Source organism: Schistocerca nitens, chromosome 3 (genome assembly GCF_023898315.1).
Source record: "Schistocerca nitens isolate TAMUIC-IGC-003100 chromosome 3, iqSchNite1.1, whole genome shotgun sequence".
Taxonomy (NCBI): Eukaryota; Metazoa; Arthropoda; class Insecta; order Orthoptera; family Acrididae; genus Schistocerca; species Schistocerca nitens.
This window is the reverse complement of record NC_064616.1, coordinates 742,373,290-742,391,576: the sequence shown is the minus strand read 5'-3', so window position 1 is coordinate 742,391,576 and position 18,287 is coordinate 742,373,290. Positions and strand designations below refer to the sequence as shown.

The window sequence follows — 18,287 nt, the reverse complement described above, 5'->3', positions numbered from 1 at the left end:
CTTACGCATCACTCCAGTATGTTTTGACCTTCCTTCTGAGGAAGGAACTCCAGCTGACAGGAGAGTTACGTTGCTCATTAGGGATGACATCCATACCCAACCCATTTCATTGAACACCAAGCTACAAGCTATTGCAGTTCGTCTTTCTCTCCCCAGTTATACCTTTTCTCTCTGTAATATCTACATACCCCATCATCTGATCTCACCAGGGCAGACATACTGCAGCTTACTGCTCAGCTCCCTCAGTTCTTTTTGCTACTTGACAACTTCAGCAATTACTATTCCATTTGGGTCTCCCTTAGAACCTGCCTGAGAGGCACTCTCATGGCAGGTATTCTCAAATGGCTTACTCTCATTTCTGTCAACACTGGTGAACCTACATTTCTTCCAGATTCCATACAAACCTTCTTGTACCTGGATCTCTTGTTCTGTAATACACTGCTTGCCCACCGTCTAGAATGGTCCATCCTCTCAGACACATACTTGAGCGACAATTCCTGTCCATAGTTAGTCTGCTAACTCGTGTCCTATCTGTGCACAAGACCAGCTGGCAACACAAGACCAGCTGGCAACTTTTTAAAGCTGACTGGAGGCTCCACTCTCCACTCTTCACTATAACCTTCAATTAACATCTCCACAGCAGTGATGATCAGGTAAAGTACCTTATAAATGTTATTCTTACCATAACAGAATGTTCCATACCCCAAAGCTCTCTCCTACCACAACATGTCCCAGTTCCCTGTTGGACTGGGCAATGCTGCAACACAGTTCATACACAGAGACGTGTTCTCCGTGTCTTTACCATACCACAATGGAGAAAAGTGTTCATTATAAACAGTTGCACACAAAATGTCATCACATTATTAGAGATAGCAAAAAAGCTAGTTGGATCTCTCTTAGTAATTTTTTAAACCATTTTACTCTTTTTTTCTGTTGGCTGGTGGTAATCTACATTGTCTCTGGAAACAAGGTACATCTGCTGGCTCCTGGCCTGATTGTAGTGAACACTGTCATTGTGGACTGTATCAATATTTTCAACACTTTGGGTTGATATTTTGCAGAGATATTGAGCCCTATCCATTATCCTGCCTTCCTACCTTGGAAACAAGTGGAGGAAACTTGGTGATATCTTTCCCCTCTCAGAATTGTGAATGCTACTATACCATTTTTACTATGAGGGAGCTTAAACATGCTCTCACCTTGTCACAGTCTGCTGCTCCAGGAACGAGTGTTATTCCCATTCAAATGTTGAATCACCTGTATCTTGAAGGCAAGCACTTTGTCCCTCAGACATATAATCAAATCTGGAGGGACGGAACATTTCCCAGATGTTAGCATGATGCCACTGTAATCTGCATCTTTCGTATACTGCATTGGAAGCTTAACCTTCCATTAGCTGCCACGTTCCCGATGGGTGAGAGCACTTCAGCACCTTGGCTTCATGCAGAGGTCCACATTCATCTTGGACTTGGTTCAATTCCCAAGGACACAACTCTAGATTTGACATATCGCTATAAGTTTCTCGGACTTTGCACACAACTTGGAGACAGCACCTTCATCTACACTGATGGCCCTAAGACAGACCGTGGTGTTGGATGCACCTTTGTCATTGGCAACAAACAATTTTAGATACTGGCATCTAGAACTGCTTGATTTTTACTGCAGAACTTTCCGCCCTATGTCAGGCCACCCCATATGTCCAACAACAAGGCTTCTCAATCGTCTATTATGTTCTAATTCACATAGTGCCTCTGTGTGCTATACACGTACCACCCCTTACTATGATGACTCCAAGGGTGCCTCTACTTGCTCGCTGCTGATGGGACCAGCGTGATGTTCATGTGGGTCCCTGGTCACATCGGAGTGTTGTGGAATGAAGCTGTCACAGCTGCAGTCTGACTGCCTAGGCCTTTTAGCTATTCTGTCCCTTCAGATGATCTCTTTGTTGCTGCACATAGGAACATTGCATCACTGGCGTGAACACTGTTCTTCTCTGTATGGGAACAAACTCTGGGAAATTAAACATCTCCCAAGAGCTTGAATGACTTCCTCTCACCACTCTTATCACGAGGTGATATCTTTTGCTAGGCTGCATATTGGGGACTGTTATTTCAGTCACTGTCATTTGTTAAGTGGAGAACACACACCACTCTGTGCTTACTGCAACCAACCATTGCCAGTGCACCATATTTTTGGACCCAATGCTGATTTAATAACAGTTTACATTTTAATGTATGTTTTCCATCTGACTTATTAGATATTTTATTAGATATGGCATGAGCTGAAGATTGTGTTTTACTTTTTATTTTCCTTTGTAATATGGTGCAGGAAATTTAATTTTCAACCATTTTACCAAACTCCTCAAAGGAGGAGTGATCGTTTTTAGCTTTCCCCAGTCAGTTTAGCTCTGAGTATTATAGACTTCAATTTCATTTGGTAATTAACCATTTCAAGTTATGACATGGGCAATTATGACCTCAGCTGTTTTGTATCCTAGAGCAACAACAAAACAACGATGGACAGTGCAGTGGCTGAAAACACAGAAATCCATGTGGAATGTACAACAAATGTATCCCTTAGGGCAGTGTGGTGGTATTTGGCATTAATGCACTATGGGCAGCAGGTGACCTACGAAAGTGCCTTTGCCAACAGCACACCATCGCCAGCAGCACCTCTGCTGGGCAGGCGACCATATCAGATGGACCCTGGCTGACTGGAAAACCATGGCATGGTCAGATGAGTTCCAATTTCAGTTGGTAAGAGATTATGGTAGGGTTAGTGTATGGTGCAGATCCTATAAAGTCGTGGACCCAAGTTCTCAGCAAGGAAATGTGCAGGCTGGTGGTGGCTTTATAATGGTGTGGGCTGTGTTTACATGGAATGGAATGTGTCCTCCGGTCCAACTGAACAAATCATTGACTGAAAACTGTTATGTTCAGCTACTTGGAGACCATTTGCAGCCATTCATGGACTTCATGTTTCCAAAAAACGTCATGTCACCAGGCCATGATTGTTCACAGTTGGTTTGAAGAACATTCTGGAACATTCAAGCAAATGATATACCCACATAGATCGCCCAATGTGAATCCTATCAAACACTAATGGAACATAGTAGAGAGGTCAGTTCATGCAGAAAACCGTGCACCATCAGAACTTCCGCCATTATGGATGGCTATAGAGGCAGCATGGCTCAGTATTTCTGTAGGGGCTTCCAACGACTTGTTGAGTGCATGTCACATTGAGTTGCTGCACTATGCCAGGCAAAATGAAATCTGACATGATATTAGGGGAGATCCCATGACTTAAGTCACCTCAGTGTATATCTAATGGCATAACTACAGTACAGCAGCCAGGGTGCAGGCAGTAGGTCTATTTTTGTGAGGGAGCAGTTTTGAGATGGATAAAAACGAAGAAAGGCAGAAGAAAATAGGAAAAATGTGGGGGGGGGGGGTGATGGGGGGGGGAGGAGGAGGAGGATTGGTGTACACTAATGTAGGAAGAGATGAAGATATATTAAAGGAAATCAAGGAGATTGACTGAACTGTGTTGAGCAACAACTATAGAATATTATAAATTGATTTTTAAACTTGAATTTTAATGTGTTTTCTTTCTTAAGAATATAACTTTCATGTTACGGTTTCCTGTTATCAGAGAATGACTGTGCAGACAAACCATTACAATATTTAATTATTGCTAGTTATTTCATCATTATTCCATTTAGCAACTTAAAAATTAGACTATAGGTTGATTTGGAAGTTTGATGACTTTTTGTTGAAATGCATAGTGAAAGTCAGTGTTCATCCTGTGCTTCATTTGTCAGATGTGTGCCACTGTCTGTATCTATGCTCCACAAAGGTACAGTGGGTGCCATTGTACTTTACCATCATTGCTGTTCCATTTGCTAAGAACTACTTCAGTAAGCCTTCATATTAGCTCCAATTTTCCCATCACATACTTTCTATAAGATTTGTTTCAGAGGAAATATGTTGCCCTGACTTTCTTCAAACACGATACTCTCAGAATTTTAACTGAAACTCTTTTTTGCACAATATCTCTCTTTGAGTTTCATCACATTCTTACTGATGCTTTGGTGCTTAGGAATTTTTTACCTTCTCTACCGCCTCTCTTGACCCTTCTAATTTATTTCTTCTTCCTCTTCTTCTTCTTCTTCTTCTTCTTCTTCTTCTTCTTCTTCTTGATGTGGCCCACCACGAATTCCTCTCTTGTGGCAACCTCTTCGTCGCAGAGAAGCACTTGCAACCTGTGTCCTCAATTATTTGTTGGATGTATTCCAGTCTGTGTGTTTCTCTACAGTTTTTTACCCACTTAACACTTCTGGGTATGGATCACATACTGAAGAACTGTAAACTTCTGCAGTTTTTACTCTTTCACTCCCTTTTGAGTAAGGGTCCCCATACTGAAGAGCACCAGTCCAGAACATGTCAAATGAGAATTCTGTAAGCTGCCTCTTCCATGTGTGAAATACAATCCTGGAAATCGAAAAAAGAACACATTGACACCGGTGTGTCAGACCCACCATACTTGCTCCGGACACTGCGAGAGGGCTGTACAAGCAATGATCACATGCACGGCACAGCGGACACACCAGGAACCGTGGTGTTGGCCGTCGAATGGCGCTAGCTGCGCAGCATTTGTGCACCGCCGCCGTCAGTGTCAGCCAGTTTGCCGTGGCATACGGAGCTCCATCGCAGTCTTTAACACTGGTAGCATGCCGCGACAGCGTGGACGTGAACCGTATGTGCAGTTGACGGACATTGAGCGAGGGCGTATAGTGGGCATGCGGGAGGCCGGGTGGACGTACCGCCGAATTGCTCAACACGTGGGGCGTGAGGTCTCCACAGTACATCGATGTTGTCGCCAGTGGTCGGCGGAAGGTGCACGTGCCCGTCGACCTGGGACCGGACCGCAGCGACGTACGGATGCACGCCAAGACCGTAGGATCCTACGCAGTGCCGTAGGGGACCGCACCGCCACTTCCCAGCAAATTAGGGACACTGTTGCTCCTGGGGTATCGGCGAGGACCATTCGCAACCGTCTCCATGAAGCTGGGCTACGGTCCCGCACACCGTTAGGCCGTCTTCCGCTCACGCCCCAACATCGTGCAGCCCGCCTCCAGTGGTGTCGCGACAGGCGTGAATGGAGGGACGAATGGAGATGTGTCGTCTTCAGCGATGAGAGTCGCTTCTGCCTTGGTGCCAATGATGGTCGTATGCGTGTTTGGCGCCGTGCAGGTGAGCGCCACACTCAGGACTGCATACGACCGAGGCACACAGGGCCAACACCCGGCATCATGGTGTGGGGAGCGATCTCCTACACTGGCCGTACACCACTGGTGATCATCGAGGGGACACTGAATAGTGCACGGTACATCCAAACCGTCATCGAACCCATCGTTCTACCATTCCTAGACCGGCAAGGGAACTTGCTGTTCCAACAGGACAATGCACGTCCGCATGTATCCCGTGCCACCCAACGTGCTCTAGAAGGTGTAAGTCAACTACCCTGGCCAGCAAGATCTCCGGATCTGTCCCCCATTGAGCATGTTTGGGACTGGATGAAGCGTCGTCTCACGCAGTCTGCACGTCCAGCACGAACGCTGGTCCAACTGAGGCGCCAGGTGGAAATGGCATGGCAAGCCGTTCCACAGGACTACATCCAGCATCTCTACGATCGTCTCCATGGGAGAATAGCAGCCTGCATTGCTGCAAAAGGTGGATATACACTGTACTAGTGCCGACATTGTGCATGCTCTGTTGCCTGTGTCTATGTGCCTGTGGTGTTGTCAGTGTGATCATGTGATGTATCTGACCCCAGGAATGTGTCAATAAAGTTTCCCCTTCCTGGGACAATGAATTCACGGTGTTCTTATTTCAATTTCCAGGAGTGTATATTTTGGATTCTTCCTGTGAATCTCAGCCTGGTATTTGCATTTCCTACAAGAAGTTTTGTGTGCTCATTCCATTTTGCACAACACTGGACAGTACTCTTGGATGTTCTGCAGTTGCCATTTCCAGTAATTGTCAGTTGTATGATTGAACGATAGTGGGGCTTTCCGTCTATTAATATGCAATGTGTTGTATTTATTTGTATTGATAGTCAACTGCCAGTTCATGCACCAGATATTTATCCTCTCCAGGTCTGCATTTTACTGTAACAGTGTAACATTATGATCTTTGTACACACAATGACATCATGTGTGAATAACCTCGTGTACCTTCCAGTAGTATCCTCCAAATCATTTATGAATATCATGTACAGCAATGGCTCATAACATTTCCTCAGGTCACATACAAAGTTATCTTCTAAAACTGACAAATTCGCTCCCTGTGGACTGTGTATAAATTTCTGTCTGTGTGGGAGTCTTGAAACCAGTTACAAGGCTAGTTTAGTATACTTTAAGCTCATTTTTTGTTCACTGGGTAATACTACAGAGCTGCATCAAATACCTTGCAAAAGTCAATGAACATGGCATCAACCCTGGTGACTCTTGGATCCCATGGACAAATTGAGTGAGTTAACAACGTTACCTTGTGCAAAATCTGTGTTGATTCCTCCAGAACAGATTTTCCATTGGAAAAAAGCTCATAATGTGTGAAAATAAAATGTGGTCGCACACACACACACACACACACACACACAAAACAGGTTAATGCCAGCCATGTAGTCATCTGCATCAGTTAAATGATCCTTCTTGACAATGAGGATAATCTACACCTGTTTCAAGTAAGACTGCATGCTTCATCACTCCAGTAAGCTGCTGTTTGCAGGGTAGCAAATTATTTCTCATAATTTATATAGAGCTGTACATGTATTCTTTCGTGTCCTGTTGCATTCTCTCCATCAAGCAGTTTTAGCTCATTTTCTGTTCTGCGATCTCAGCGCCTGTCATTTAGGCTCTGGTGTTGTTTGAAGGAGAAATCATATTAATATTTTCTGCAGTGAAATTTATTTGGGGGACTGTATTAAGTAATTTGGCCTCCTGTTTGACATCTTGGAACCAGTTTATCAAAAAGTGATTTCTTCTGTCTGTGCTCTGAGCATCTCTTGGGAGACCAGTTTTAGATTTCTATGCACCACTGCTATTGACCTCATGTAAGACCATAACTTCCTTGGATTTTTTGTTGAATCGGTAGGTAGTGTTTTAATTTTGAATTCATTGAATTATTCTCACATTGCACAACCTGTGTTCATTGTGGCTTCGATCAGCTTTTGTCTCTTCTAAATCTGTGATGTATCTCTCTACTTTTGTTGAAAATTTCTGACAAAGTTATTGAACCACAGTGAGTCTTTCCCAGCTCTCACAGACTTACTCAGCTCAGCACGTACATGCCTAAAGCATGTTGTACAGTTTTTTTTAAATTTTTCTCATTGGAGCTCCACAGCTTTATCCCCAGATGAACATATGATGTTGATTGCTGAGATTATCTGCAGTATATGTCTTGTCAAGCTTGCTAAGTTTAAAGATTTTCATACTTTCCTCAACATTTCTTTTAACACCTGTAGTTATTGTTGCTGTAACAGCATTATGTCACCATTTCCACCCTCCTGCTTGAGCCGAATTGAAAAATTTGGGCCTGTTAGTTACCATAAGATATAAGTTGTTGCCCTTAAAAACTGATCCACTAATTGCTGAAGGTACATTAAAAAATTTTTTTAGAGGTATATCAAATGGATTGCTGACCATGACACCTGTTAAATTACAGGAGTCTTCCAGTCCATAGCTAGAAAATTGAAATCTTCATGATTTAAGTATGATCAGGAAATCTATTTGCAAAGTATTTTAAGTTCTCTTCTAAGTGTTCCCCTACCACAGCTCTTGAGACAGGTGGTCTGTAAGATTCCAGTTATCGTATTGACCCACCTTTGATGTTAATTTCATCCTTATTAGTTCACATTTAGACTATATATAAACTTAACTAGATGTTATCTAGTTCTTAATGCTAATAAATATGCCCTAACTTCTTGACATGTCCAGTGTATCCTTGCAGTATCTATTCCAGTCAGAGTTAAAGCCTTCATTGCTGTTCACAACAGGTGTCAGCCAGCTTTTTGTTGCTAGTACTATGTGGACATTGCCTTACTGTGGATGCTCCTACACTTAATACCACATAAAAATTTTATTTTTCTAATGTGCAGGGTTGAATGTGCAAGGTCACAAAGCTATAAAAATCAGCAGAAAGCATTTCAAAGACGTATGAGGTTGAAAAAGTTGTTACTAATGACCAGCATTGACAACTGGAAATTTGTTAATCACTGCTACATAATACAATATGTCAAGCAGGCAAATTATCTTAGTGGCAGTTTTATCTAGAAGTTAAATGACATGCTCTGGTTACAAAATATCCACATGATTAGTGTGTAAACGACATTGAATCCATTAAAAATGAACCTCCAATTGTAGTGGCAATTTCAGCCATGCCTGCATCTTCCCTTTGGTAAGTTCTGAACTTAATACTCCATTAGGATAGTGTTTCCCTTGATGCTTACTTAGATGGGTCAACCTCCATTAATATGCTGCCTCAAGCATGCAGTGCCCCCAGCTCCTCTCAATATGTTGTGGATCAGGTGAGAATTCAGTGTGGGTAACAATCCGGGTCATTGACCCTTTTCTTCTTCCTTTCCGAGATATGACACCTCCATAAATTTAAGAAATTTTTATACGCTTTCTTGTACAATTCATATTTAAATTCTTGTGATGTCTTGAAAGGTAACTGGTATGAGAATGAATAAATGATCCACTCACATGAGGAAGACAGCTTAAATTCAGCTATTTTTCTAGGTAGCCATTCAAAATTGCTTCTTCCTTGCAGTTGTGTAATTCATAAATAGTGACTGCTACAGAAATTCCTTTGTAAATCTGCTTCTTAATGGGAAGTCTCAGTTTCACAATCTAACTGACCATAATATACACAGTAATTTGTTGCAACTAAGTTGATCAGTTGTCAATTCATAGCATGAAATTACTTACAGTTTCCCATATTGTATTTCAAATGTCCATTATAAACATCTTTTATAGGTACAAGAGTTTGGTGTTACGGATGTGAGGGATCTGATTCCGCATGGTCGTTATATTCAAGTCTGTGAAGAAAATAAAATGGACTACATCCGTCTTGTCTGCCAGATGAAAATGACTGGTGCTATTAGAAAACAGTAAGCTTTAGACATAATCATTATACAGTCTGATGATCTCCATTATTGTGATTCTCACTATTTTCTTTGAGCAGCAGTTGCAGTACCTTTTTGCAACCTAGTTAAATTAGAACAACCTGTTTATTAAATATGAACTGTTAAGATTTTGTTTGTGAGCATGCTTATATAAAATATTTTTTATGAAGGATAACACTGTATACTGTAGAGAAAGAAATCTTTTCATTCTTCTGTGTATGCTGTTCTGAATATTTGTGATAGCCAAACTGTAAACCTACATTCCAAGGACAGTGCACTACCAGTTCTATTATTCTTGCATGCCTCAGGCACACTCAGTATTTCAACTTGCCACTTGCTTCACTTTATGTGCTGTTATGTATTGAATCTGAGAGGTAAAGTCAACACTCAAGCTCAAAAAATAAATGTGTTCTTTCTTATCTTTTTAGATGTAGTAGTCGTATGTCAGTTACAAAATTCTTGCAAAGCACGATTCTAATCTGTTGTAAGATTCTGTTATACTGAAGTGTGGAGCTATATCTCTTCACAGTAAAGATGTGGACTCACTGCTGCTGTTTTTACGTATGGAATGTTGCCTCAGAATAAGTCATCTTAGTTTAACTGTTGATGGTGTTTAATTTTTACATATATATCCTGGGTCATCTTCAACTCTTGCAGGCCTCTCATCTGTATACCGAGATATTGTTCTAATAAATTGGAGAAGTTCTCAAGCATCTGCTGGTTGGTTGTGGTAGTTACCATTCTCTCAATTACCCAAGAAAATATGAGTCAATTAGTCATCATGGACTTTGGTTGCGACTTGCAATATTTCATCTGACACAAGTTTAAAAGAATTTTTTTCTTAATTTTCTGCATAGATGTAAGATACTAGTTTGGTCTAAGTAAAGACCAGCAGGTGGAAAAGTGGCAGAGTTAAATCTGTACTGATGAATTTAGAAAGAATCAAGTGGTGGTGGTGGCGGCGGCGGCGGTACTAGGAGTAGTAATGTTTGGAAGTCTTATGGATATTATTTATTTTTCAGGATATATGCTTTCTTAGAAGGATTCTATGACATAATTCCAAAACGTCTGATATCAATATTCAATGAACAAGAGTTGGAACTGTTAATCTCAGGAATGCCCAACGTTGACATTGAAGACCTTAAAGCTAATACGGAATATCACAAATATACTCCGACATCACTACAGGTAATACCTAAGGAATATATATATTATTAAAAAAATCAAACACGCGAGAAAGCGCTGGTATGTTGATAGACACAATAAAAACACACACACGCACACACACACACAAATATTCAAGTTTTTGCAACCCAAGGTTGCTTCATCAGGAAAGAGGGAAGGAGAGGAAAAGCCAAAAGGATGTGGGTTTTAAGGGAGAGGGTAAGGAGTCATTACAATCCCGGGAACGGAAAGACTTTACCTTAGGGGGGAAAAAAGGATCCCCCTAAGGTAAGTATTTCCGCTCCCGGGACTGGAATGACTCCTTACCCTCTCCCTTAAAACCCACATCCTTTTGGCTTTTCCTCTCCTTCCCTCTTTCCTGATGAAGCAACCTTGGGTTGCAAAAACTTGAATATTTGTGTGTGTGTGTGTGTGTGTGTGTGTGTGTGTGTGTGTGTGTGTTTCTTATTGTGTCTGTCAACATACCAGTGCTTTCTCGTTCAGTAAGTTACAGCATCTTCATTTTTTATATATATTTTTCCCACGTGGAATGTTTCCCTCTACTATCTATATATAATCTCAAGGACAAAAAGCAGTGTTAATTAAATTGCACATTTATTATGTAAAAGTTGTCATGCATAGATCATCATCATAATAAAATTTTCACAGAGCTATATTTTACATAAAAGGTGGGAATCTGTCTATCCTCCCACATGACTCTCATACATAAATTTATTGTTTAAAGATTCTTATTTGAGTAACTTGATCAATTATTTGTAATGAGTGACTATTATTAATGTTTTTTTTAATCCTCTACCACTTGTAGTTTTTAACATGATCTGATACTAGCACATTTTATGTTAATTTTTTTAAAACATTTGATAACCTGACCACATCTTTATTTGGAAACAGATTCAGTGGTTTTGGAGAGCACTGCGTGATTTTGATCAAGCAAACAGAGCAAAATTCCTCCAGTTTGTCACAGGCACATCAAAGGTACCACTTCAAGGTTTTGCAGCACTTGAAGGAATGAATGGAGTGCAGAAATTTCAAATTCACAGGGATGATCGATCTACAGACAGATTGCCCTCAGCACATACTTGGTATGTCTGTTTTTACCAACTTATAATCTAAAGTATTTTGCTTTATTCAGGTTTTACATTAATTCTTATCTTTACAGCTTCAACCAACTAGATTTGCCAGTTTATGAGACTTACGACAAGCTGCGTACATACCTTCTAAAGGCAATCCATGAATGTTCAGAAGGATTTGGGTTTGCTTAAAGGAAAATGTAAATCTGTGCTTGTACTGATGAAACATTTTGGTCACTTGAACTTGTTTGTGCATGTACAACAACTTGTGATTTTGTTGATAATGTTTAATTTCTTACCTGTATATTAAATGTTGTAAAAATAATTATAAAAGCAGTCCTCCCATAAAATTCCAAGGTATCAGAACTGCAGTTTCTTTTTGAAAAAGACTTGGATTCATGAAAGGATAGGAAGTCTTGTTGACATATAAGACATAAAATAAAAGTCCAATGTCCTTATTTTTATCAGAATATTTGAAACTGAACACTCAGTCTTAATGATAACACATTCATTTTCAAATCTCAAAGGAAAACAGTGTTGTGTATATATGTATGTGATATTTGTGTGAATAGCATTTCAAGCAGCTAGAGTAAAAGAATTGTGTGCTAAATGTTTTACAGATTAGTCTATATTGATGTTTTGAAATAAGCCAAACAACTTGCTGTTTTGAATGATTTTATGAAAATTGATGATTTTTTGTTATTTGAAGAAAAAAACTGGTTATATTTAACATTTAGATGTTATGGACTTTCCATAACATTGACTATTTGATGATAGTTGTTTCACTGGAATTTGAGAGACTGATATAGCATTCTCATTGTTGCATCCAGTATTTATATTCACCCCCCCCCCCTCTCTCTCTCTCTCTCTCTCTCTCTCTCTCTCTCTCTCTCTCTCTCTCTCTCTCTCCCCCCCCCCCCTTTCTCACCCCCCACTCACAGGTTGTGTGTGTGTGTGTGTGTGTGTGTGTGTGTGTGTGTGTGTGTGTGTGTGTCTCCTTCAGTTCCTCCTTACGTTCACGTGGTTGCACTGCTGTAGCAATATTCCTGTAAATTTGTTAATTACATTTTTTTTATTTGAGCTCAGAACTGTTTTGTCTTTTTCCCTTTGCTAAATGTAGTGCTGTGTGGCTGTGTCTGTCACTGCAAAGTACACTTGTATGGAACTGTATGCAAGAAAAAAATGTTATGAAGAAACAGAGATTTCTAAAGTGAAACATTATAATTGGATTCTGTGTTAAATTATGAGGAATAACTGTCTGGAAGTGTTGTTGGAATTATCTTCATTAAAATGAGACTATCTTAATGGTGGTCTAAAAATACTTCTTTCATGTAACTGTAAGTTTCAGTGATTATCTGGAATTATAGTGTTTGTCACTGACGCAGGTGATCACATTAGTTTCTTCAGTTTTGCACTCAATGTATTGATGTTGTATCTTAATGTTTAAATAGAGTGGCATTGTTTTGTTGGAGAAATAATATGAAATACCCTATCCTTCTATTATTTCCAGATAATCACATGTCTTGTTTCTAATAAGATAACAGATCTGTATTGATGTTAGCTAAAATGTGTCAATGTGTCGATGTGTCAATGTTTCATTGTATCAAGTGAAAGCCTCCACTCAGAACTATAATATATTAGGAATGCTAAGTTTTATGCAAATTTTTTTTTTTTTTTTTTTGTTGCGCTGTGTATGGTTTTCTTTAAATTTCCAAGAAATAGTTATTTTCACACTGACAAATTAGTGAACCACCTCACTGCAAAAAGAGATAACAAGGATAAATTTGTGCATATTGAATGATACCCACAGAGTTGCAAGGTTTATTCAGTGTAAATACACAAAATGAAATACATGTTAAGCAGTAAATGTGTGTTACAAAAAATAACTTTAACAGATTGGAGGAAGTCTTTCACAGTGTATTGTTGCATTTCTTTTTCTAAAGTTCATAATACAGTGCGAAGTTCCTGTTGCTATGAGTACTGTTATGAAAAAATTGAGACTGGAATCTGTTCTTAGTTCCATGCAGTAATACACAGTTGCAGATGTGAAGAAGGAAAAAAAAGGAAAAAGTGACACTTGTACACTCTGTGCAGTTTTCTGGAATTGTACTTGATATGAAGTGTTTCAAATTTCATTTAATTTTTTTTTCCTTCTTTTTTTTTTAAGAAAGTAATAATGTAGCCACAATTCCTTTCACTAAGTTGCAAATATTGTATGATTTTTAAATGGAAAAATTTTCAAGCATTTTTAATAAAACATATTTAAATTCACTCTGTGTCTGTTTTCTCTCTCTCTCTCTCTCTCTCTCTCTCTCTCTCTCTCTCTCTCTCTCTCGTGTGTGTGTGTGTGTGTGTGTGTGTGTGTGTGTGTGTGTGTGTGTGTGTGTTTTACGACAAGCAGCTGAAAGTGAAAGGTACTGAAGCGGGAAGACCAGTATCCTCAGACAAATTAAACTGTATGTGGTGTTGCAAACTTTGCTGGTGTACATCAGGTTAAACAGAACCCCTGGACATGTAGAAACTTTACTCATTTCATTATAGTGCATGCGAACTGTGACTCCACTGATGTAGTTCTGAAAGCTTGCTCTAAAAATGTAGTTCTGAAGGCTTGCTCCAATTATTCTGCTAATTTTTAAATGAAACTGAGGTAGGCTTCAATTGTGTAATTCATTTCTGTGCGTACAGCTGAGATAAAGACGACAATTTTGGAAGAGAAGGTATTCCATGCAATACTTTAGCATAAGTCAATTCAAACAAAAACTTTATTTAGCTGTTGAGAGGATTATGAATGGACTGCTCATAATGTGCAGACCTTGCTTCTATTATGGTCATATAAGATGGACACTGTCCAGTGTGCCAGGAATACTACACCATTTTCCATTCAAGAAGTAAAAAAAGAATGTCAAGAAATGTCTTGAAGAAATTGACAAGCAGGGAGGAAATATGCATGACCAAGTCTCCTTGACAACAGATGTAGAGAAAAAGTCAGTTGGTACAAAATAATGAGATGGAAATGGTTGCTGACACAGTGCGTTAATAGGATGAATCTGAGCCCAAAAAAAAATTCTAAATTACGCTTATCATGGTTCCTGGTTGTTCAACCAACCAAGTGAAATAAAGTAGAAATTGAAAACGGTTTCAGAAATGCTTTAGGAATAATTGAAATTATAGCAGTAGTTGTTCCAAATTTTAATTCCAGCTCTGAGCAGTGCTATTGTAGTGGAAAATATGAATTTTGGGACAGTACAGAAATGTTCTTGCACTTTTGATGATAGCCGGCCACTGTGGCCGAGGGGTTCTAGGCACAACAGTCTGGAACTGCGCTGCTGCTACGGTCGCAAGTTCGAATCCTGCCTCAGGCATGGATGTGTGTGCCGCCCTTAGGTTAGTTAGGTTTTAGTAGTTCTAAGTTCGAGGACTGATGACCTCAGATGTTAAGTCCCACAGTGCTTAGAGACATTTGATTTGAACTTTTAATGACAAATATTTCTGTCATGTTAAAAACGGAGACAGGGTAAGATAGTCAAATTGCATATCCCTTACAGAATCCCAAATTCGTTAAATAAGGTGGCAGCTAAAAATACTTAAACTTGAAAGTGACTCACCTGGTTGTTAAGAAACTTTGTTATATCATTTTTAGAAGATATTAATTAAGCATGAACTGTTGCATTAAAGAAAAATAAACAAACAAACTAAATTGTTAAAAATGCAAGTTTTGGAGAGATGTTCTGATTCCACTCATTCAAGTTCTTTCTTGTGTATGTATGTAAACTTGTGTAAATGTAAATGTAAAACATTGTTAAAATACACAGTGTTATATAAATTAAGTACATAGTATTTTGAGTATTGATACTATCTATCCAAACACATGTATTTAATTGTTCTCTAGTTGCAATCAGAAGCAAATTTTTATGAAATTTATTTCATTTTAGATTTTGGATGTATATACTACACTAAGATTAAATTGATAATCAGAAAAGCCATAGCTTTGTTGAAATCAGCAGCAGCCGAATAGTATGTAGAGTCAGTCTTTTAATTGGCAGCATATAATGTATCAGAGGCTCTGAGCGGATCACGTCTGAAATTAAATACGTAAAAACAACCTGATGTATGGGGTGGTTATAATTAAACTTTCACTACATGAGCCAGTGTAGACGGAAAACTATTTACTGTATGGGTATTCAACTTTATGGGAAAGATGTTCAGACTGTGCTCTGCAAAATTTGTCTTGCTATTAGCATTAGTGTCATGATTTACCATTAGATACCGACACTGATACAGGGATGTAGGATTGAAAAAAGATCATCAGTGTGCAGACTGTCAACAAGGTGAGCAGGGCTTTACTCATAAAGCCGTTGTATTGAAACAACAGCAATAGTGCTGCTGTTCTTCATGAGTATTGACACATTAAAGGAACACAGAGAGGTCCTCTTTTGGCACTGGAGTTGAGCACGATTTGAAAGTTCAAAGTAACTGAGGGATTGGGAACTGCTGATGGGTGAGGTCAATGGCCAGTTGCACTAAAGATTTTTGAAGTTGCAGTTGCATGGGTGAGAATTCTGGATGTAATGTGTGATCTTCCAGCAATCCCTGAGCTGTTTCATAGTAGCTGAACATTCCATGGTCTACTAAGTGCTGTGAACAGTTGTGAAATGATATCTCTAGAGAGGTTCCAGGCTGTTGTGGGTGCGGATGTTAATCACATGGAGCAGTGTTTGTAGTCAGGAACATAAACATGGTACACAATGAACAAATGATTGCCCCTCATGTGGAAATTAACAAATAAACCGCTGAAAGAAATACATTTTATTTCTCTTCTGCATATCCTTGCAAATGTTTCCCAAAGTTTTCATTGTTGTAAGATCACTCACTTTTCATGGGAGGTCCTCAAGTAGAGAAAGTTTAATTATAACCACCTTGTTTATGTGTAGCCCATGAGAGCACTCCCCATGTAAAAGTATGCACTCTGTCATTGTACACACTCAGTGCTGCAATTCTTTGCTGTGGACTACTGAGGCTGGCTTTTTTACGCTGCCATGCAGTTAGTAGTGTCCACATTTAGGTTTGATGAAAGGAAAGCAGAAAATTGAGACATCCAATATGCCGCTGAAAAACTTGTAAATGAATTGGAGCTGCATCCCTACTGAAGTAGATTTTTGGGAAAGTTTTACTTTTTGCATAAAAAATTTAAAATCAGATATTTTGAATTGATGTTTTTGCTATGCGGTCGATATCAAATGATGGCGTGGAAAGCATTCATTGAAAATATTTCATTCTTTCACGTCTTATAGTGTCGAATCACAGCTTGATGATGAAGTAGCAACCTTTTTGTTATTGGTAATATTTATTTTGATACCTCAAAGTTAAATAACTCACTGCCCATTGTTGAAAGAATTTGTAGTGAATTATGAGCTTGAATTGGAATTCGTAATGTGACTTAAGCACAGGGTGGCAATCTGAAGCTTTAGTCTTTTTTTCCCCAAAATGTGCCCTCCAAACATCTTTAGAAGTCTTCTGAAATATTCTGTAGTCATCCACAAGGCATTTCTGAAACCCATTCCATCCTGTATGCCAAAGGTGTTGAGAAGATCATGCCCAGATCTGTTCCCTTCTATAAGAAGCTTATGATTCGCCAACATTTATGAGCCGTCTGCTAGTTTGCTATTGGTGCACATTAGATTTTACATTGCTGAGAAAAAAATACAGATGACATAAAGAAACTTTTAGGATCATAAAAGGCCCATATCCCTTTCTTGCCAGTGAGATTAGATTACCAGTGTTAATGTAGAATTTTGAAGTGTTAAAACAAATAATATCTGAACATGTTAATGCATGACTACACTGAGTGCGCAATGCCATACACATTCTGCCTGTTGTCAGTACACAAAAGGAAGCAGAGCTTTTGCACATGCTCAGTTTTATTGGGGCTGTTCCATTGTGCAGAGCTGTGATTCCCAGAAGTCTTTCCATTCACCACTAGGTGGCAATGCCGTCACTTTCACAGTGACAGTGGACTTTAATTCATCATGGTCTAGCCAGAGTGCACGAGTTCACAAAGTGTTTCTAAAGTATACACAAATGTTCCTTGAGACTCAGTCTATCTATTGCAGAAAACCATATCCTGAACGTACAGACAGAACTGTTGCGGGTCACTTTGGTTTAAATATTTGTAGATATAAGATAGATGTAATCTTGTTTTCAACTGTGTAGTTTGGGTTAGGCAACAATTTGAGACATCAGTGTGCTAATATTCAATCAAATTTTACACAGTCATTGAGTGTTATTTGGAAGTTACAGCTCAGGAAAAGATTGTTTTTGGCATAAATGAACTAACAGTAACTCTTCACAAGTTTCTTTTTAGCAGAAGTTTGTTGATGGCCATTCCACAGAAAAACCACAACCAGACAGAGAAACCTGTGCATTAAGGGATGCAACTGGTACAAAGTTAGAATAGTGTGTTAAAGAAAACAAAATGGGTGAGGTACAAGAGATCCACAGTTTCATATGAACTAAAGTGGTTAAGGAGATCAAAAATAAGGAGTCAGTCAAGAGACAAATGTCTTTCAACACAGAGGGGCCAGTTGGCATACTAAACTTGTATGTGAGAAGAGTGGGATACAGATACAATCTAACAATCCCAATATAAGTTTCCCAGGGTTTCTATAAATCTATGAAGTCTACTGCTGGGATGGTTCCTATGAAATGAATGTGGCTGACTTTTGCTGTCATTTCTTACATGAAGATGTACTCTGCCTTTAATGAACTCATTGTGAATTACATGAAACCTTAATCTCCCCCCCCCCCCCCATTTCCCCTTTTTTCCCCAACAGAGGAAAAAAGGTGATA

The 18,287-nt window shown here is 39.2% G+C and overlaps 1 protein-coding gene across 1 annotated transcript in view; it reads left to right on the top strand.

Moving 5' to 3' along the window:
* Positions 1 to 13,712, top strand: part of LOC126248719 (E3 ubiquitin-protein ligase HUWE1-like) — a 454,581-nt gene extending 440,869 nt beyond the window's left edge. The window contains exons 57-60 of the mRNA XM_049950025.1: positions 9,038 to 9,171; positions 10,209 to 10,374; positions 11,263 to 11,453; positions 11,531 to 13,712. Coding sequence (XP_049805982.1) covers positions 9,038 to 9,171; positions 10,209 to 10,374; positions 11,263 to 11,453; positions 11,531 to 11,633 — 594 coding nt within the window. The 3' untranslated portion in view covers positions 11,634 to 13,712. The remainder of the gene's footprint in view (positions 1 to 9,037; positions 9,172 to 10,208; positions 10,375 to 11,262; positions 11,454 to 11,530) is intronic.
* Positions 13,713 to 18,287: the final 4,575 nt, after the last annotated feature.